Source organism: Fukomys damarensis, unplaced genomic scaffold (assembly GCF_012274545.1).
Source record: "Fukomys damarensis isolate Sample0158 unplaced genomic scaffold, DMR_v1.0_HiC HiC_scaffold_36, whole genome shotgun sequence".
In the NCBI taxonomy this organism is placed as follows: domain Eukaryota; kingdom Metazoa; phylum Chordata; class Mammalia; order Rodentia; family Bathyergidae; genus Fukomys; species Fukomys damarensis.
The window spans coordinates 238,548-259,591 of NW_022900948.1; the positions used below are offsets into that span (position 1 = coordinate 238,548).

General features: G+C 41.3%; 1 protein-coding gene across 1 annotated transcript; it reads right to left on the reverse strand.

The window, feature by feature from the left end:
* Nucleotides 1-14,032: 14,032 nt before the first annotated feature.
* On the reverse strand, nucleotides 14,033-20,795 carry LOC104871819 (speedy protein E4). Its single transcript, XM_010637888.1, has 8 exons — nucleotides 20,498-20,795; nucleotides 19,843-20,059; nucleotides 19,478-19,689; nucleotides 18,819-18,877; nucleotides 18,145-18,230; nucleotides 15,923-16,091; nucleotides 15,672-15,765; nucleotides 14,033-14,287 (listed from the first exon to the last, which is right to left on the reverse strand). The coding sequence occupies exons 1-7, from the start codon at nucleotides 20,607-20,609 to the stop codon at nucleotides 15,691-15,693; spliced, it is 930 nt and encodes a 309-aa protein (XP_010636190.1). The 5' UTR covers nucleotides 20,610-20,795; the 3' UTR covers nucleotides 14,033-14,287; nucleotides 15,672-15,690.
* Between the last annotated feature and the right edge of the window lie 249 nt (nucleotides 20,796-21,044).

The window sequence follows — 21,044 nt, forward strand, 5'->3', positions numbered from 1 at the left end:
AATTTTAATTGCTCAGACTACAACTAGAATTGTGTTTTGATTGCCTTTATAACTTGTAGAATTAACTGGGCTCCAAACTCAGGAGAAAGACTGTATATACTAGACTTGCTCAGCAGTCACTAGGTGTTGCAAGGAATAAGTAGATACATTGAATGACACACAGGTGAGAAAGTAGGTTAGTGGACTTGCTCAAGTCATGGATGGTTCCATGAAAAAATATCCTCTACCTACAACCTGTAATTGACACTAAAGGATAATTATTCTTTGATAATCAGGGACTGTAGGTCATCGTGGAATGTTATGATTTGCTTGTTGTAGAATAAATATAATTTGTTTTTCTTTTTTTTCTTTAACTTATGTTTTTGTGATCCTCAGGGTCTTGTGCATGCTTAGACAAGTGCTCTACCACTGAGCTACACTCCTACCCCTGATGTCTTTAATACCAATGCAGGGTGATATTCTTGCAGTTGGGGAAGTTGAGATTATAACGTTGATCTAGGGGAAAGGTCTATCCTAAATCGAGGTGTGAGACATGGGAAGTGTGACATCCTCACCGAGCATTCTCATGTTCTCATCCAGGATATCAGCCTAAGCCCAGTACAATAAAAAAGAACATAATAGCTACTGTCTTTAGTAATCTCCTTAGATAAGAAAACTCTAGCAAATAAAATAGCATACATTAAAAAAGAAACATATAGCACTTGTCAACAGGACTATTTTCACTCTTGTTACAAAGGTTATTACTTTCTGAGAAAGCATTTTTTCATTATCTGTTCTATCTTTGTATATTCTTGTCCCAGAATATAGAAATATAAATTTATAATAATTTTAGTAGGTAAGCTTTAGAGTAGGGCAAAAGATTGGTATGATAGCGCACCATTTGCACCATGACCACTGTATTTTCAACTGTGTAATTTAAAGGTAAATACATGGGATTTATGCTTTAGAACCTATATATATATAAAATTATGTATTAATATAATTATATATAACACAATTATAATATATTAAAATATATTGTATTATGATAGAATTATATGTAATTATAATATTACATATATTTTATAACATATATATATAAGCAATGTGAAAAGAAATGTTTCCAAAACTTCATAGCATCACTGCTATTTTATTATCTGCAGGAATGAGAAAAAACGTTGGGATTGATCTCCCCTATAAGATTTACCAAAATTCTACTTCCAGAAGGAAATTGGGAGGAGATGGCCAGAGTGATCCTCTTTGTAAAAAGAAAAATGTGGTGCTAAGAATATTTTTGAAATTTGATGAATTATGGATCTGGCAAGAAAGCAAGAAACCCAAGGCCAAACATGAAGTGGAAGCACAAACCTCTGGGGTGGAAGACATGTTTTAAAAACCCAAGCGTCTTATGGAAAAACTCCCATGGAAAGCAGAGACCTCAAAGAGTCATTCTGTCAGGTTAAGGGTAGATTTAGAAAAAAAGTCTCTGTTAAGAAAGGCAAAGCCAGGAAATGTGCTTTTCTTGGCTATGGTGTAGCATTTGCCTTATTAGTGTTTGCACTATTCCACAAAATTTAAAAATTGTAACACATTTAGTGTATTTAATACTGCAGCAAATTTGAAAGAAAAGCACAAAGAACAGTTCTCCTAGAGTCACCAATTTCTCTCCCATACCTACCCTCTACCCATTCCTGTAGCTGTACTGTTATAGCTACACGTGTGTCTGTGTGCGATGTTTATGTCACCACACAGATAAATAATAGTTTTTTTCCTCGAGTTTATTGGTACATTTTAAGTATACAGTACAGTTGCATTCATTATTGGGATCTTGTACCTTTACATGACAGGTCTTGGTTCTTGTTTTTTCCCCCTGTCCCTGCCGTCCCTTCACCCCCTCCTCCCCTCCCCATTTACAAGCACTTTATTTCCATTTTTTCATTTTCTCCTATTTTTTTCATTTCCCTTATTAGCTTTCCCCTACCATTTCCACTTTCCCTGCACCTTTAGCCCTTTTCTTCCTGTTTCACATTGTCTGTTATCTCATTAGGATCTTATGTACTTTAAAAGTTTATTCACACCAGAGAAACTATTCGGTTTTTACACATGTGTGACCTGCTTATTTCACATAGGCGTTTATTCTCAATATGTATTCATTTTCCTACGAATGAATGTAATTTCTCATTGTTTATGGCTGGGTAATATTCCATTTTATAGGAAAACCACATCTTCTCCATGCAGTTTCCAACTCATGGGCAAATGGGCTGTTTCCAAGTTTTAGCTATTGCAAACTTTACTGCTATAAATGTAGGTGCACATATATCACTGTGATAAGATTCTTTTAAATCTTTAGGAATGATACCCAGCCAGAGGGATGGCTGGGTCAAATGGAATTTGCTTTATTCATCATGGCTCTATCATAACACAAATGTAAATAAGACAGCTTGCTAGACCAATAGATCATAGAGGCCAGATGCAGCAGTGCACATTTCAAGACACTTGGTGCATGATGAGCAGACACTGCACACCTGTGGGTAAATAGTGCTGGACATGCAGATGGAAGGTTATACTGCTAATCTCAGAATGAGGATAACGGCTGTCTCCGGAGTGTTCCCTGTGTACTCAGTGTGTAACCATATATCTATTCCAGTTACTTATGTGGTTGTTATATGAATATTCACTTTGATTTTAATTTTTTTTTATTGAGTTTATTGGTACATTTAGGGATACAGTACAGTTACATTCATTGTTGGGATCATGTACCTTTACATGGCAAGTCTTGATTCTCATTTTTTCCCCTTACCTCTGCCCTCCCTTCACCCCCTCTTCCCCTCCCCATCTACAAACACTTTATTTTCATCTTTTCATTCTCTCACATTTTTTTCTTTTCCCTTTTTGTTCTTCCCCTACGTATCACACCTTCCCTACACCTTTAGCTCCTTTCCTCCCATTTCTAAATGTCAGTAATCTTATCAGAATCTTATGCATTGTTGCAGAATTGAATATTCACTTTGTAATTATGCCATAAACAATAGATTATATATACTTTTCTGGGTGTCATATAGGAAGACGTTGGAAGGATTGCTTTGAGTAGTGTCAGTTTTCAATATTTTATAAAATAGTTTGTTTTAATATATTTTTAGTGTGAAAAATATTACACATCTACAACTAAAAGCTTAAAATCACTCTTTTTCATTAGGCGGGTCACCTAAGAGTTTGTGCCTTCTGTAAATTGGTGACACAGTTCTGGAATGTCAGATCATTACTTGTCTCCAGTGTTTAAGAAGGATATGTGCATGTAACCAATATGAGCCATAAAATTTTCCCCAATACTGTGAGGACATTGGAAGTGAATACATATGAGAAAGAAAAGAAGAAGCAATTTTGGAAGGCAGCTATGCTCACCGCTATACCATCAACAGAAATAGCAATTTTGGGCACCTCTTGGGTTTTTTTCCTTGGGTGACTAACCATAAAACATTAACATTTAGCTTGATTAAATCTAACATGGATTCTTATCCTTTTCCCTCTGATCAACACAAGGAATTGTAGAATTCTCTCTTGAAACATCCTCCCATGTCTTACATGTCAGTACCACAGTCAGTGCTCCTGTTACTCCTCTGCAGCAGCTGTATCTGTATATGAGCTGCCAGATGTTTCAGTTTGTCCACAGGTTCACAGCTCCTATGTGCACAGCCTGTCCTTGCTTCCCACACTTTCCTTCTTTCAAGTTCTTCCTTTCTGAGGTGCAGCCTTTGAATTGCCTCTCATGAAATCTGTTTGCTTACAGTCCCACTCGCCACCCTCTGCCTGTTGTTTTGATCTCTTTCCTTTCTTCATTCACCCAACTGGTGCTGGTACTTACTGTCTTCCAGGTGTGGAGCTGGGGATGCAGCTAAGCCTGAGACCCACAGAGAAACCTTCCCTGGGATGCAGTGACCAAGGCAGCAGCAGGGAGAGACTCTGCCCCAAGCAGATGCAAGCCCTGTGTTCTCACACACAGCCAGGACAAGGTAGCTAGGACATGGTTCTCACTCTGCCATGGTTATTGGCTGCCCTGGTTTCCTACTTCGTCATTCAGACTCCACGAGACATTGTGTGCAGTCACTTCTGTTACTGGTAACAAAACTGCTAGACTCTCTTTTTCTAATTCAATTTCAAAATACACATTGCCTGTTAGGATTATTCAAAGAATGTGGTAAGACTGAAGTGCTAGTCTGTTGGTTAAATTTTTTTTTTTTATATATACTGGAGATTGAATGTAGGCTAATTTGAACTTTTGGTCCTCCTGCCTCAGTCTTCCAGAGAGCTGAAATTATAGGTGTGCACCACTATGCTGGGCTTGTTAAAAATTATTTTATGTTCCCAAATGATGTTTTATTAGAAAATATTTTAAATAAATTATGATGTTCAGATTATATGTAAAATTTTGAAGCTTGCACTTTCAAGGTGAAAACACGACTATCTGCGTACTTTTGAAATTTTTACTCACAGAAATTTTTATTATATTTTAAGTTCAGAAAACTAATTTCTGAAACAATTTTTTGAAAAATTCACCTATTTTATAATGATGAATGCCTGCTCTTTTTTAAACTGGGATTCAATTAGCAGATCTAATTATAATACTGTGCCACATTTTTCAATCATGGGGACATTTCTTTTCTAGAAAATAAGTTTTAAGAAACAGGCTAATGGACAAGACAACAAGACCTGTGCTGTCAGGGAAGGTGGGTGAGCAAGGACTTGAGAGTAAAAGCTCTGGAGTCAGGTAGAAACATCTGACAGCATGCCTAAGACTTAGCTTTCTCTTCTGGATCATGGAGGTAATATCTATATGTATTTCTTAAAAGTTATGGAAGATTCAATATGATATTATCTATGAAATTGAAATGTTAGCTATTACACTGACTACAATCATAAAAAAATAAAGGGGCTATATGAGAACAATAAATTAATTACTAAAATGGTATACAGTTACATAATATTTGGGATTTTACAATACATGAGAAAACCTCATGTTGTGGATTTCTATTTCACTTATGTTGATCTACTTATAAGTCATTAGAATTTAAAATATACAAAATATCATGCCTGGTTTTTAGTGAGCACTTATGTATAGGTAGTTGTGTAGGACAAAGGAAAGGCTGTACTTCAGGAGTCAGATGGTTTACATTGTTTCATTTGTCCTATGAAACTATTCCAACAGGTGGTTGCTATCCTCACAGTGCACATCCTGACACTGACGTTTACAAAGGTTAGGTTACTAATCTCAGATTGCACAGACCACCAGGTGAAGTGGAGGCTCCCACCCACCATATAGGGAATTGAACTCATAGCCTTTGCACTAAGCAGTACATCCCTAGGCTGGGCCAAAACTTGTAATGCTTTGGCCTCGGCCACCCAGAGTGCTGAGATTCCCGGAGTGTGCCAACATGCGTGTCTATGTTTCTCTTGCAAAAAGAAAAAAAAATGTCAGGCACCGTGGCACACACCTGTCATCCCTGTCAGCACTTGGCAAGCTGAGGCAGGAGGATCTCCCTGCGTTCGAGGCCAGCCTGGGCTATATAGTGAGTTCAAGGCCACTCTCGATTACACTTTGAAAACCTGTCTCAAAAAAGCATACAGATAGAGATATAGAATATATCTATATCTCTCTAATATTGTGGTAAGTTTCTGCCCTCTTAACAGGTTTTTAAACACTGCAGGTCAGTATTAGTAAGAAAATGTTCTTCAGTAAATCTCCAGAATGCATTCATCTTGCATAGATGAGACTTTATACCCTTGCACTTCTCCTGGATTGTAAGCAGCCCTGGGTCCTAACTATGGATGCAAAGCTGAGGCTTTGCCATCCACTACCTTGCTGCTTTCTACTTCATCTTGATGCAAAACGTGGAATTCAAAGTAGAAATTACCTTACTAATTCATCACAAAGGAAGATAATTCACCAATATGGGCTTGTGGAAAGTTACATAAAATATCATGGATTCACTGGACCAAAATATTGCGTATTTGTGAACCACATGCCCTACTGTTAGACACTGAGCATATGACAGAGAGAGAGAGAGAGAGAGAGAGAGAGAGAGAGAGAGAGAGAGTAACTTCTAACCTCTACAAAGCAGAAAACACTGTGTGTAATGCCAAAAGTTACACTGGATACAAGTCTTTACGTATTGCTAGTGGGTTAATTCTAAAATCAGTTAGATGAGGGAATAATAAAATATCAAACATTTTCAATATATTATTTCAAACTAAAGCAAACACATCCCTTGTCACTTAATAATTTGTTGACATAAGCCATAAACCCTTGTGTTTGAGTATGTGTCTTATTTACTTTCTCATTGCTGAGACCAAATACCTGATAGCCAAAGTTGAAGGAGAAAATGCTTATTTCACCTCACAGTTGGTAGATGTTAGGCTCCATGGCAGGGTGGCATCGCAGAGGGGCATTGCAGAGGAGAAACATTTCTTGGCAGGTAGCAGACAGCACAGCAGTGAAACAGCCGCAGCAACAACCAAGCCCGCCTTTACATTTCTCCCAGGCTGCCTGCTCTTTGAGAGGCACCCATGGTGGGCCACCCTCAATGCCAGCATCACACACTTCATCCCAGCATCATACACTTACACCTTGTGTCACATGCCCTAGATCCAGCCATGTCTGAAACACCCTACCTATGACCACATGGATTTGGGGGACATCTAGTCACAAGCCATAGCAGTATGTTATACACATGGTGGTGTAAATTAACATTTTAATACTATTTTAATTCATCCTCCAAAGTTTACAATTTGAATTTCTTAGAACGTAACTTTTAAGACCCTTGCAGAGAAATGAATTTAATTCTTTTGAGAATTTTAGATTCAAAATTTTGTTCAGCCCCTATGTCTTAGAGAAAGTCTTATACATGACGTCATTGTATGCCTTACATGAGTGATTCTAATTGCTTCCAGTTGTCATTTAAATTTACAGTGATGCCTTTTAAGGGTGTATTGCACACACTCAGAGGTGATCTTGAATACTTATGCCACCTGAGCTCTTGATTTTGTGAATGCCCCAGGTGACACCAATGTGTGTATCGCTGTGGACCAGTCTTGAGGTCAAAGCCCAGGATGTCTGGGTCACACCTGCTGTGTTGGACAGTGAATCTGCCAAAGGATTTCTCACAGTCCCCATCCCTGCCTTCTTGATCGCTGCTGTGACTTCTTGGTCCCATAGAGCTGGCATTTGTTCTGGGTTTGGAAGCAGATCGCTCTCTGCCCAGTGATCCCATGTGAGAAGCTCCAGAACAGAGAAGCTTGTCCTGGATCTGAGAAGTAGGATCTCGTGGGCCTGGGATTAAGGTGCCCAGAGCAAGCCCTCTATTTGGAGGACAATGTTTGCTCTCCTGGACCTGTTGTGAACCCAAATTTTCATTCATCTCAGGCTGCCAGTGTGATGTGGAGCCCACCTCAGCAAGAGAGATTTGCATATCCATTCCTGATGCTTTAGATGTGTATTTTAACAATGATTCTCAGGTAATTTTTATGTATAAAACACAGCTAAGTAGATTACAAGTTATAGTGCTTAAAACTTGCATTAAAATTTTATTGCCAAATTTTTGCTATGCTTTTTAGTTATTTTAAAAATAAACAGCATAAAATTGAGGTAATCTAAAAATTACTATGTAAAAATTTATCTCCAGTGAAGTTTAGGCTACAGGTTTTAAGTGACTAATATTAAGAAATCACAATATATGAGTTCTTGTACGGTTTGCAAAGACTCAACAGCTCTTAAAAATAATTACTTTTTGTTTAAAGTTTGTGTACACTGATTCACTGTTTTCCAAACTGGTTTTGATGGAGCATGGGAATACATGCTGTGAAATGTGCATAGAATTTGGAAAATACTGGGTTAGATAATTGTGTGTGTGTGTGTGTGTCTGTCTGTCTGTCTGTCTGTCTCTCTGTGTATAAATTGATTTCTGAGTGATGCTTTCAGCATTTCTGCCAATTTTATCTTCACTGATTTTCTTGGACATGTATTTGAAGGAATGAGGTGTAGGCATTGAAGAAATTCAAGAATTCTGAGTGTGTTAGTGCAATCACACTGCATGAAGCAATGATCAGTGTCTTCTCTAAAATCCCAGGAAACCCATTCCACATTACTTACATATCCTTGGCAGATGTATTTATATATGTGCCTGCCTGCCTTCCTCCCCTTCCTTTCCCTCCCCTTCCCTTCACCTTCACCTTCCTTCCCTTCTTCTTTTAACTATCCATTTGCCTAGCAAGTTTATTTGGGGGTTGCATCTTCATTTAGCTGTCTGCTCCCTGTATAGATTCCTACAGTTTTTGAATGTTTTCTCCTCTGAATGATTATGGTAAAGAAAGTTGCCAATTCCCACCTCTTTTTCTTCATTTTCAGTTACATTATTAGGAAGACATTACTAGGAGTATTTTAACATGTTTGTAAGCTCTGTCATTCCCATATCCCTGAGGAGGGGTGGGGTTAGAGTCCCCTGGGAAGGAGAGCTCCTGCCTCACACTGACCTCCCTTTGATGGGAGAAGGAAGTACCTGCACATCTCGTGTTCTTACGAACCTGGTGGGAGGATCCTTGTGGGGTCTCCTTACCTAACACCTGGTGATGGCCTTGTGGTGTTCAGGCAGCACTGAGCACAGGTACTTCCTCTGTGCAGTCAAGTGGAGGTCACAAGGCAATTCCATGCCTGCTATGTGCTGAGGATTGGTACCAGATTGCCCTGTGCCTCCTGTGATTCCTTCCTGGACCCAGGTGACCAATCCCTCATCCCTGGTCTCCTTAATCCCTTCTTCCTTTTAATGCCACTGCTCCTTCTGATTGCCTCTGGCCGCTCACCTGATGGTGCTGGCAGTGTGTCATAATCCACCACTTACAGGGGGTCTCCTGAGGAGCCCATCTGGAACTTTTCTGTGCACAGTAGGATGCTAATTGACAAGTGCCCATGAGTTTTTTCACATACCTAGTTCCTCACCAGAAAACCCAGACTCTGGTCTGTCCAAATCGAACTTTCCCCACCCTGGGCTCTATATGCAATTTGCCTTGGCTCTAGATTCCAAATTCATAGGATTAAAGGCCAGCATCCTTTGGATGTGATTAGAGTACTAGGCCACTCTGCCCATCATATTTTATGTTTTCCAGGGTAGACTTGCTTGGTATTCACAACAAGCATATGGAAATAATGTTGGGGATGTGTTCTGGGTAATGGGGATTTGCTTGAAATTGTCATTGTGCCAACCTCATAGAGTGAACTCATCCAACATTGACAACGGGCAAGGCACGAGCTGATACCATCTTACACAGGCACTATGTCTCTGTGGTCCATCACTGGCCAAAATTAAAATGTTGTCGACACCATCCATTGTTTCCTTTGTGCAGTGAGACCTCTGTGTATCTGTACATGTTTTTTCTCATTCTGAGTAGAAACTATGACTCATGAAACCATCTATGCCCACTCCCCTCTCACAAACCCTGGGAACAAGTGTCCTCCTTTCTGTTCCCATGAAAGGTCAGCACTGGGCTCCTTGTGTGCCTAGCAGTCCCATGGGCTCAGACCATGGTGTCCTCAGTGTCTGTCTTTTTCCTATTAGTGCAGGCTCCCCAGGGTCCTGAGTTGGTGAAAGATATCCGAGTGCCCTCCTTTCTGAGGGATGTATTATAGTCAACTGTGTATATAGATGACATATATTTTCATAACCATTTATTCATAAGGGAGCAATTACTGGGATTCTAAGTCTTGTTTTGTTCCACACCTGGAAAGTTGAGCAGGGCTATGTGTTGCTTGTGTTGTTCCTGAAGTTTATTTGGTATTTTGATCCCTGACATGTTTTCCATTAAACCACACATGGCATTAAGATTTTAGAGTGGAGAATTCCCTGCCAGGGACCTTTGGCCTCTTTCCCAGGGTTCTAAAACTTTCCTCAAAAAAAGTAAAAATGGAGCTAGTATGGTGGCCCCAGCCTGTAAAAGCAGAACTCAGAAGGCTGAGGCAGAATGATGGCTGAGTTCAAGGACACTCTCACTGTGTATCTCAGGCTGTCTTCCAACTTAAGGCATTTGTCCTTCTTCAGCCTCCTCAGTGATGGATTTGCATGTGTGTGCTGCCACCTCCAGTTAAGAATTGGAGAACTTTGGTCATATACCAAAATCCTACATGATACAGCATTTGCCCCTGGCTCAGCCATAATGTGTAGTGGTGGATCTCAACAGGTTCTAGCACGAAGGGGTGAGGTCACTGGGTCTGTGGCTTTCAAGGATCGGCAGGGCCCATGTCCTGGCCTCTTCTTATCTTTAGTTTCCTGGCAACCATGAATGGATGAGATTTGGCCCTCAACCTGCTCTGAACCTGACCTGCTGCCTTGGTATAGGCTCACAGATTTTCCTCTTTTGAAGTTATTTTATGTATTTGCTTATGGTTAGAGAAAGCTAATATAAACTACCTCAGTAACTTAATTTCTTTTTCCAAGGCTTTGTAAACAGATTGTTGTTGGGGACACATGTACTGGATAGAACTGAGTGTAAATAGAATGACAAAGGGCATGGGGTCTCTAAGAGATTCTCAGTAGAAAATGCTGCCTCCTATAAAGAAAGATTTTCACCGTGTTTCCCTGATGGAATAAAAGTCACAACATAAAATGGGATTATGTTCTTCTGTGCTGGAAAATATGCATGGTTTTTCCACAAAAATTACTGTCCAGCGACATGAGTCCTGCTTGAGATTTTTTTTCTAGATCTCTTTATTATCCTGGAATTGTGGGTTTCCCCAACATCTAAATCATAAATTTCTGAGATGTATAAGAGTGTTGCTGCATTTTCACCAAATTTAAGATTTACGAAACTTGACTCAAATATTGTGCATAGGCCTGGAATACTGGTACTCTAGGAAGCTGAGTCAGGAAGATTGCAAATTTAGGCCAGTCTGGAAAACTCAGTGACTTATCAGGATCCCGTCACAAAATTTATAAAAGGGCTTGGATTCTAGCTCAGGGTGTAGGTCCTTGGCTCATTCCACTTTATTACAGTGAAAAAATTGTGGTCATATGACAGTAACATTGTGGAAACTCTAGACAAGCAGTGCACCGTGACACTATCTCACAGATCAGGAGGGTGAGAGGACAGTTCATCTTTATCTTCCTAGAGAGCTGCACATCTTGACCTCTTCAAGCACAGGGAATGTTCATGTTTATTTACTACCCAGGTCCTCTATGCATCACCTGAGCCAGGAGCCAAGCAGATGACAGAAATTCACCGTGATGCTCACAATAGAAAAATGAAGGTCAAACATGCATGTGAGAATTTTCATTTACCAAATACCAGAATTTGGGGGTTTTAAAACCTAACCTCTAAGGATAAAGCATATATCAGTACAAGAGAGGAAAAGATAAAAGTCTCCCTAAGTGGAAATGTGTTTATGAACATGAAATAGTTGAAAAAACCTAACACAGTATTTTGTGGGAACAACATGATTTTAAAACTACAGTAGCTAAAACTAGTTAAAAGGAACAGTAACAAGTCCATGTTTTTCATGTTCAAACAAACAATTGACATTGACACATATTCTAAAGAAATCTTGACAATCCTATGGCTCTAATGTTACATTTTGAAAGTGATTCATTCCCATTCTTAGACTGTACAGGTCACTAGGAAATAGTCTGCAGAAATCAAGTGATTAAAAAATGAACAGGTCCTCCAACTATGATTTGCAGTGCACATGTTTAAAGTTCAAGGTGCCTGAGGATGACTGAAGTCAGGAGTTCCCAGTTTCTCATTCTCTCTCTAGATTACCAGATCCTAGGAGTGTGATGGAGTGAATCCACTGGGCTCCTTCTGCAAGAGTATTTACTTTTAGAGATGGGAAATAACCAATGTTATCTAGGTGTATAGATTCTCACTTCCTTAAAACTGCCACTGTGAATGTTGAATAGGGCACAGGCTGGAGAAAATCTCTTTGGTGGCCCCTGAAAGTGTTCTCCCCAATGTGACCTCATGAAGCAGCCACTCCACTCTTATCCCAGACCCAAAAAGCTGACAACTGGTAAGGATGGAAGGACTGGTGCACAGATGATTCATCACAGCCTATGTACCATAAACAAAATTTAGAAACCACCCAACCTGCTGATCAGACTGCAGGATTTGAAGCAGTGAGTTTCTAGACAGTCTCTTAAAGACTTTCCCTAACATAAGGAGAATCTGATTGCAGGGTTCCCAGAGTGACTGATGAAAATATAATTTTTTACTACTGGTGGAGGGATTGAATTTTGAATGTAGGGGCACAAAGCTTTGGGAAACACATATCTAGTGTTGTGCCAGGAACCACCTGCAAAACTGAAAATCCAACTTTTGGTTGGATGGCTCAGTTTGGACTTCCTGAGCCATTCTGCTGGGTTGTACCAAGGACCAGGCCGTCAAGGCCCCTCAGCTAAACATAAGACTTCTCTGAAGGCAGGTGGTAGACGTCAGAATTACTCTACAATATAACTTTAAAATTTTTATTCATTTTGCCATTAGTGAATTGAACCCAAGCTCCATTCATTTTTCATGCCAACCTACCTTTCCAACCATTTTTTGATTAATATTTTAAGGTAGAGTCTCATGGTGGCACTCGATAGTACAGGCTGGGCTTGAACTGGTGATCTTTTTACCTCAACCTCCCAGAGTGCTTGGATTACAGGTATGTAGTTCTGCCCACTCTGATGGCCGAGCCTGTCTTTAATAGCTTCTGTCTTCATTGGAATATTCCTGTCTCCACCTGTCCTGCTCATCCCACCTCCCTCCTCTTCCAACTCAGCCATCAGACTTTGTTTATTCCATGCTTCAGCCTTTCCTAGAATCAATTCCACTTCTTTCATACCCACCCCCCTTCCCATCTCATCTGTCTGCCAGTCTTTGGACTTACTTTCTTCTGGCTCCTAAGTTGTTCAAGCCATTCTGCTCCCCAGCTGCTGGTCTGTTCTCTGCTGCTTCCATTTCCCAAGATGCTTCTCTACAACCATTCAGCATCCATGCTCTTAGCTCTTTCATCTCCACCCCCCTCCGACAGCTTTGTCTCTTCTGATCATTGCATCTTACTCAAAAATAGGTTCAGTATGCTCACTTCCACAGTTGTTCCTAATTTTCTTGATTTCTTTTCTAGTATGTCAAGCTGGCATAAGATGTGAAAAAGAATCCCTTATAACTAAAATCCCACAGTGATGACTTCCGTGCCTGTGTGCCACTATGTGGATACTGCCAGGCAGTGTCCTTCATTCAGATGCTTTCCTTTTACTTAAGATTTAGGGCAATCATCCAGGCACCCACAGAATTTGATTCCTTTCTTCATTTTTTTTCCTCAAACTCACAGCAATACACTTGCCTCAGCCTCCCATGTGCCGATAGTACAGGCTTGTGCCTTCACACCTAGGTCTTCATTCTTCTTGGCTTTCCTGCTTCAATCTCTACCCATCATTTCCTTCTTTCAATCTGTAGTATACTATCTGCCATTGTTTGTGGTATGCTAGGCTTTTCTTTCTGTCTTCTCTTTGCATACATGAAAAGAAACTCAGTATTCCTCTTCACATTTAAGAAATTTGGTTAATTAAAAGCAACTCAGACTGACAGGATCACACACATTGAGAAAGTGAGAAGACAGTTCCTGTTTATGATCTATGCAGTAGGCATGCATGGCCCTGTCCTCTTTAAAACACAAGTTTCTTTGCCATTCACGTGATGTATTTTGCATGTCAGATATGCGAGTGAAACTGAGTTGAACAATGACAGCTCAATGTGCACAAATAATAAGGAAGGACAGCATGATTTTTATTTGCAAGTGTTTGGGGTACTTTGGCCTGTCTATAAGGATAATGCATTTATAACTATGGAAGATCAAAACTTCTCTTAAACAGACTGTTTTCCTATATTGCTTAAAATTCCTAACACAAATTATTATAAGAACAATGTTATAGATATTTATTCAATAGAATAAATTGACAATAAGAGATTGGCAATAAATAGTTTACTATATATTAAAGGAATCTATGACAACAGTATGGTTCCAATATTCTATTTTAAGTAGTTTCTTCCAATCTGACACTCTACAGGTAACTCTGAAATACTGTCAAATAAATGAGGTAGAAAGTATATAAAATTAACAGATGTCTTGTCTTGGAATTAAGCAGAAACTTGAATTTAGAAGGTAACAGAAAAAGGTAAAATTTAGAAGGTAACAGGGAAAAACTGGTTCCTGCCCCCCCACGGGTTTTCCAGCTCCAGAGAATATCCTGTGGTGATTCTGTTTCATTGCCCCCGTAGGCCCAGAAATCTGAAAGGAAGAGAGACACTGTCAGATTTCCTGGGGAAATTTCCTAGAGGAGGTGTTTTGTGCTCAAACAAGGTATATCATAGACAAATACAAAAACAAGATATATCATACTCAAATTCCTAATGATGAATGTCATGGTACTGTATACCTAAAAGCTACCAATATAATTAATGAATGACAAAAATGTCCACCCCAACTATAGTTTCAGTTGACTTAAGTCCAGCTTTTGTCTTTTGCATCCTTTTCAACCCTGGTCCTGAATGATCATTTCTGGTTGTGGTCCTCAGACTTTTTGAGCCACATTCTGCAAATCACTAGAGATGCCTAAGGTTAGACCCACCTTTTTCTGCTCTATAGTGAGAGTTTGAGCTGATTCTTCTCAGAGATGCGCGCATGCTTAGAGGATGTGACACATTTCCACTTACCTCTCACCTTAGTCCTTTACACACAGTTAGCATCTGGACTTCCATCTTTAATAGGAACATCACTAATATATCCACATGGTAACCATCAGCCCACATGCCTAATGTTGAATCCCAAGGACCAAAGCCTCACCAAAATTCTTGCTGCTAAATTTGGCTGGTTGTACATGATGTAAAATAAGTCCTCATTTATTCCTCTCCCCAAATCCTTACTGTAATATGTATATTTTACTATGCAACCACCAAACTATTATGTATTTTCTATCATTCTAAAAAATAGCCATGAATTTACACTTGAACAGAAAATGTGCAATTATTGCAGAGGAGAATTTCATGAAAGAGCCAAAAGACAAGACAGGAAAAGCACTCAGCTACACTCAACCATATGCAATGTGTCTGCAAACAACTTGGGGTGTACATGTGGTTTGGGATAATTTTCTTACCATTCTAAAAATGGAACCACTTCATTCGATAGCTTTTTTTGTGTGTAATATTCAGATTGCCAGAAAAGAGTTCCTCTCTTCATGACCCCTAAACTATAAAATACTCTATGTAAACAACAAAAGGTAAAAATCCGACTACTGCAGAGCAGTGAAAAGTCATGGCTAGTAGATATTCACTTGGAGTGAAAATGAATTTTTCATCCACAATGAGGTTTCAACACATTTTCTCTGAGTGGAAAGATTTCTACCAAATCAGGGACAGTCTAGTTTTGCAAGGTCTGACAGAACAGTGTCTTAGCACTTGGGCTATCTCTGTGCAGTCACTTCTGTGTACCTGGCACCTAGGTGGCTGTGGAGGAAAGAAGGGAAGGCAAACATGTGCCTGAGGCTGGGCTGGTTCCTGGTATTTAGACAAAGGATAGGGAGGTAGGAATTAGGAGAGGAGGACCATGCGTGGGTTCCCCGCATTTTTGAGATAGAAGGCAGTGGTGCTGTCTGAATCCTGGAGACACAACTTACCTTTCTGCCACCAATGTCCTCAGAGCTCCAGGTTTCCCTGAATGACTTTGAGATCTCTCCTCCATACCCAGAGCCCAGGATTGTAAGCTTGGATCTGGAAAAGAATGCAGCCCCCGAGGGGCTGAGGACCTCCAGTAAAACCACCCACTTGTCCATCCTGCATTTCTTTCTGATAACCAATCCCACCACTCTGCTTGCATCTGTCTCTAATCCTGCCCAACTTTCCCAGCCATTTCCAAGGCCCCACCCACCTCTTCACACTCTTCTTGAGTCACCCTCAGGTTCCAGCCCATGCAGCAGATGAATTCATAGTGCAGCTTTTGGAATTTGGGAATCTGGGCCAAGTTCCTCCCATACAGGAAGAACAACATGTCCAGTTTTTGTAGCTTACTGTCTTCCTCCATGTCATTGGCCAGGTAACTGGAAAAGAAAGCAGGTTGCTCATCAGCATCACAATCAGGAAGCATCTGTTCCCCAGGTGGGCTCTGAAATAGGACTGACAGGTCCCTTTCCAGCTCAAGATCCCATAGGCTCTACACAGTGCTCTTGAGGACCAGGTATCTGTGAAGAATCCAAGGGTGCATAGGGCCCACATAAAGGTGGCTCCAACCTGGGAGATGAAGAAAGAGGCTCTCTTCAGTGCCTGAGTTGAACTCCTACCCCTGTCAACAAATGAAGTGGACACCACCATCTCCCTTCCTTGAAGCAGGTACTCTTTGCCCACACAGGTCTCCTGGCCAATGAGGAAAACTTATTGGAGGGTGTTCTTGAAAATTTTCTGTGTCCATTGCTCTCCTTTTGAATGACTAATACAGGGCTCAGCTCAGAGTAGGCATGAATTCCACAAACATTTCCTACATGCTTATTCCCATTGGTTCATAATCCCTATCAGGGCATGAACCACAGAAGGTTTGGCTGAACCAATGAATGAAGGCATGAGCAGCATCTTTATCTGTAGGCAGAAGCTATACAGAGTACCTGGTAGACTCAATGCAGTGAAAGAGAAATACCTGCAGATTGCTGAGGATTGAGGGGGACTCTTAAGAATGCATGGATCCTTTCACAAGAACCAGGCCTCACCAGTTGTCCTCTCCACAGAAAATTAAGTAGAGAGGAGAAGGTGAGGAATTAGGAGTTTAAAATATCCTTGATTAAACTACTGTTGGAATCCAGAAGGTTGGAGATCAGGGGAAAATGCAGTCAATTTGGGAGTATTGTTTCTCTTCCAGTACTAGGACTGAACTTGAGACTGATCAAGGACTTAATCTACATTGCCAGTCAGTTTTATTTGTCTTTTGCAAACAGTGTCCTGCTATCTTACTAGGTTGACTTGCTTGGCTCAACCTTGCCACTCTCCTAACTCAGTCTCCTGGTGAACACTGACTACAGAAGTACACAATATGAAAAAGGAAACAATGGAAACAAAGGTTTTATAAATAGGGAAAAGTGAAGAGGGTGAAGGAGGAAGGGTAGGAGAATGGGGAAAAATAAAAAGCAAGACCTGTATTGTAAAGGTACAAGATCCCAATGACGAATGTAACTGCATTGTTTGCCTTAAATGTACCAATAAACTGAAGGGGGAAAGAAAAGAAAAACATGCCCAGGTTTCTTTACTTGAAACAGTGTTTCTTTGAGTTGCCTTTGACCTTGAACAATTGGTCTCAAACCCCTGGATTCAAACACTTCATGCCCTACAGCTTCAAGAATGGCTGAGAATACAAGTGTGCACCACCATGGCAGTCAAAGTTTGGATGTTTTAAACAACTTGAAAATCCAGAGTTTTATTTAGGTTTAGTGTTCAAAGACATGGATAAAAAAATAAGATAGAGAGATACTTGTGTTTGGAAAAAAAAAAAAGCAACGAAGGAAAAGAAAGCAATATGATGATGATAAGCTGGTTCAGCGACAAAGAGATAGTAGATTGGGTGAATTCAGTGGGCGACCTGTATTAGCAATGCAATAGGCATGAGTCAAGTGAGCTGTTGGCCTATCTTTTAAAAACATTATCAGGCAGCAGACATAGAGCCTGCTCCATGGCTTGTGGAAGGGCTTCTCAGGAAGGCCAGCAGGAAACATGTTGCACTCAGTCTCTGGCCTGAAAGGAGGACATGCTTGGGATATCAGTCTTGGAAACCCAGAGGAGAGGAACAGAAAAAGACATTTGGTATTGCTAAGGAAGGAGACACTCAGAAGGGTTTGAAATGGCTGCCTCTTGGGTGTGTGGGCTGAGGCTCACAAGTTGATTCCTTTAGCCTATTCTCTCTTAGGGGCTGTTTCTCCTGGTTCCATTCCTTTACTGACAGGATGGTAGACTGAAATTTCTTTTAAGAGAACTCTTGCCACACTGTAGTGTGAAGTTAATTTTCCACACAGTGAGCAGTATAAAGTGGTTGCAAACTAGAGGATAGGATAGTCTTCCCACCCCATCCAAGGAGGAAACTATCAAGAATCCTAGGGGAGACACAGTACTCACAGTGACAAGAAAAAGTGAACCCTCTGGTACTGCCAAGGAAAGAGGCCAGCACGGCTAAAGTAGGTGATGACAATGTCCAGGAGGTACTGATGAGGAGAGAAGATGACAGTCAAGGACAGGCACCCTGGAAGAGGAGGCACGGGGAGGGGGCAGGGACTGGTAGGGCCTAACCTCAGAGAGGGACCCCAGTGTCAGGTGGCCTTGTTACTGAGGCAAAGTTGGATTGGTTGTTGGAGGTTTTTTGCAACTAGGAACATTCAAGAGAATGGAGGCCATGGTTCCCAGAATGGCACTAACATAGGTCCCTTTCAGACAGGATATTGAGGTCATTTGGTTGTGATTGGTGTCCATTCAGTTAGAGCAATTTGGTTCACCAGAGCTGAAGAAGGGACCAGGAGCTTCAGAAAGCACCAGGCAGAGAACTCACACTGAGGGAAGTTCCTGTCCTGGGCTCAGATCCCAGAAGATCCAGGCAGAGGATGGTGTACTCACCCAGGCCACAAACACCAGCCAGGCCCAGAAGGGAGACAATGTTGAGACCTAAAGGGACCTTGAGGTTGAGAGGGTGAGGAAGGTGCTCCAAGGAGGGATGGAAAGAGGACTGCAGGCTTGGAGCTCTGCCCTCTCCATGCTTTGGCAGAGCAACAGCTCTTCCTAGGATATAAGGACCTGACCTTATCAGATGCTCTCAGGTTCATGTCCCAAGCCAGGAATCTTTTGACAACAGGATCCTCTGGGAAGAGAGGGTAGTGTTAGGATGGGACCTGCAAGGTTTTCACTTGGAACAAAAGAACATGGAGCAAAACCACTTCTTCTTGGTAGATATGCTGGAAATTATCAGGCTAATGGGAATGGGTAGAAGAAATCTCACCTTGGAGGTGACTGGAAAAGTGACCGTGAATGCTGGCTACTAACACATATTAGTCAGATTAAAACAATAGAGCAGACTGTGGTGGCCTCTCATGGCACAGAAATGCACCACCTCAGAGGTCAGAATTCATGTAGGTCCTCTCATTTGTGATGTTCACATCCAGTGGTGATGCTGACCGAGTTGGCCTTCAGGTGCTATAACTGTTTCTATTTAGGAATTTCAGTGATCACTCTATGTCAGAGAGCCACGTTGGAGCTAAGCTTTATGCTCTCACACGAGGACCTAATTCAATGAGTGTGTCATAACTGTCTTCTATGTGACTGGGGATGGTTGTCATTGGAGACCCTTAGGAACTGAGAGCTCATGTTCACAGTGAGCTCCCTTCCATGTGTGAGGGATGTGCTAGTTGTCTCCTGTGTTCCTAAATAACCAGTGTGGAGGTGTTGTGTAAAGTCTTCTTACCCAACAGTCTAGTGAAGGCTGCGTGGTGCTCAGGGAGCACTGAGGACAGGTGCTTCATCTTCCTTTTCTTCTTGAGGCCACAAAGCTTCTCTGTGACACCCATGTGTGTAGAGGGTGCAGGGCTTAATTGTTGTGATGGCTCCTGTGGCTCATCAATGAACAGGGACAGGTATTCTCTCCACCTCTTGCGAGGGAGCAGCCTGATGTCTTCCCTGGGGATAAAGGTAAAGCAGGGGCCTAAGTTAAAGTAGCAGGGCCCTCTCCCCTTCTCATCCTCATTGTACACTGGCCACTTGCTCTGGAATATGGTGAAGTGTGAGGCTGGTTTCCCCACTCAAGCTGAATCAGAACCCCCTTGATATTACTTCTGTTCTGCCTCTGCTTCCAACTCTGAACAAGAAGAGTCCCTCTGCTTCTTCCAGTCAGGCCTCTGATGCATGATATTGGGTGCTGCTACTCCAGCGACTCCATCGCTGACCTCAAGTGGGTCCTCCTGCACCTTGTCTTCAGACACTGAGGACCAGTCTCTCTTCCTCTTCTGAACACAGCCCCAAGGTAGAAGACTGGGTACTTCCCACTGGCCTGAGGAAAGAATTCCAGTTCTAATGGGCCACTTCTGCTTTTCGAATTCCACCTTTAACTATCTCAACCCATCTCCATCCTTCCCTAAAAACCACCATTTTCTTCCTCTGCTTTCCCCTTAAAGCCATTGTTCCATCCTTAAGATTTGCTGATCTCCATCTTAACCCAATTGTCCTTCCCACTGGCCCCTGCACAGAATGCCCAAAAGTCTGTTCTTATAGACCCTTTGCTCCTGGTAGGAGCGAACTGTGCTTTAGTCACCCTTTCTCCTATCCATTGTTGGATCTCATCTCTAGCTTGCTAGGTTTTCTATCCATTAACCATCCTTGTCCCACCTCCTGACTTTCCTATCTCCAATCTTTGCCTTCTTGCATCATTTGTAGTCCTTCCTCCTTACTGGCTACCATCACAGACCTCTTTTATCTCCAGTCCCCTCACCTGATTGTCCTGGGATCTCATCATCCACTATCACTACCTCCAGGGCATATCCTGGAGAGATAGGCTGTGGACTGTGGCCCTTAGACTGGGAAGACGGCTCCCCAGTGGCCATGCCTTCTCTCAAAGGCCTGCTTTTTCTCCACAAAAAACAGACTCAGATCTTCCACAGTCAGTTTATGTAATTCTGTCAAACACAAGCCACTGTCTTTTTATAATCAGGAGTCTCCAGTGGGGAGAACAGTTTTGAGAACCAGCTGTTGCCCACTGGTCTGCCAACCCCTACTGGATTTGAACCTTCCAATCAGAGAGGTCAGAATCCTATAAGGTCATCATGCATTCTGACCTGACAACCAGTTTGAAGGAAAACATACCTAACTGCCAGACTGGACATCAGGAGTCTGTAGTGTCTCCCACCCTCTGTGCTTTTCTTCTCGAGAAAAAAAACGTAAATTTATAAAATTTATGAAAAGTAAATTTATATTAAGATAAAAATTTACTTTTTACCCTAGATCTAACTACATCTAATTAGATCCAATTATAAGATCTC

What these genes read in the sequence shown, in the direction of transcription:
- LOC104871819 (XM_010637888.1), bottom strand. Translation starts at nt 20,609, where the DNA reads ATGGCCACTGGGGAGCCGTCTTCCCAGTCTAAGGGCCACAGTCCACAG. An exon ending in TGAGATCCCAGGACAATCAG is followed by an intron (nt 20,060 to 20,497) that starts GTGAGGGGACTG and finishes TTCTTTCCTCAG; the next exon opens with GCCAGTGGGAAGTACCCAGT. An exon ending in CTCAAGAAGAGTGTGAAGAG is followed by an intron (nt 15,766 to 15,922) that starts GTGGGTGGGGCC and finishes ATTCTTTTCCAG; the next exon opens with ATCCAAGCTTACAATCCTGG.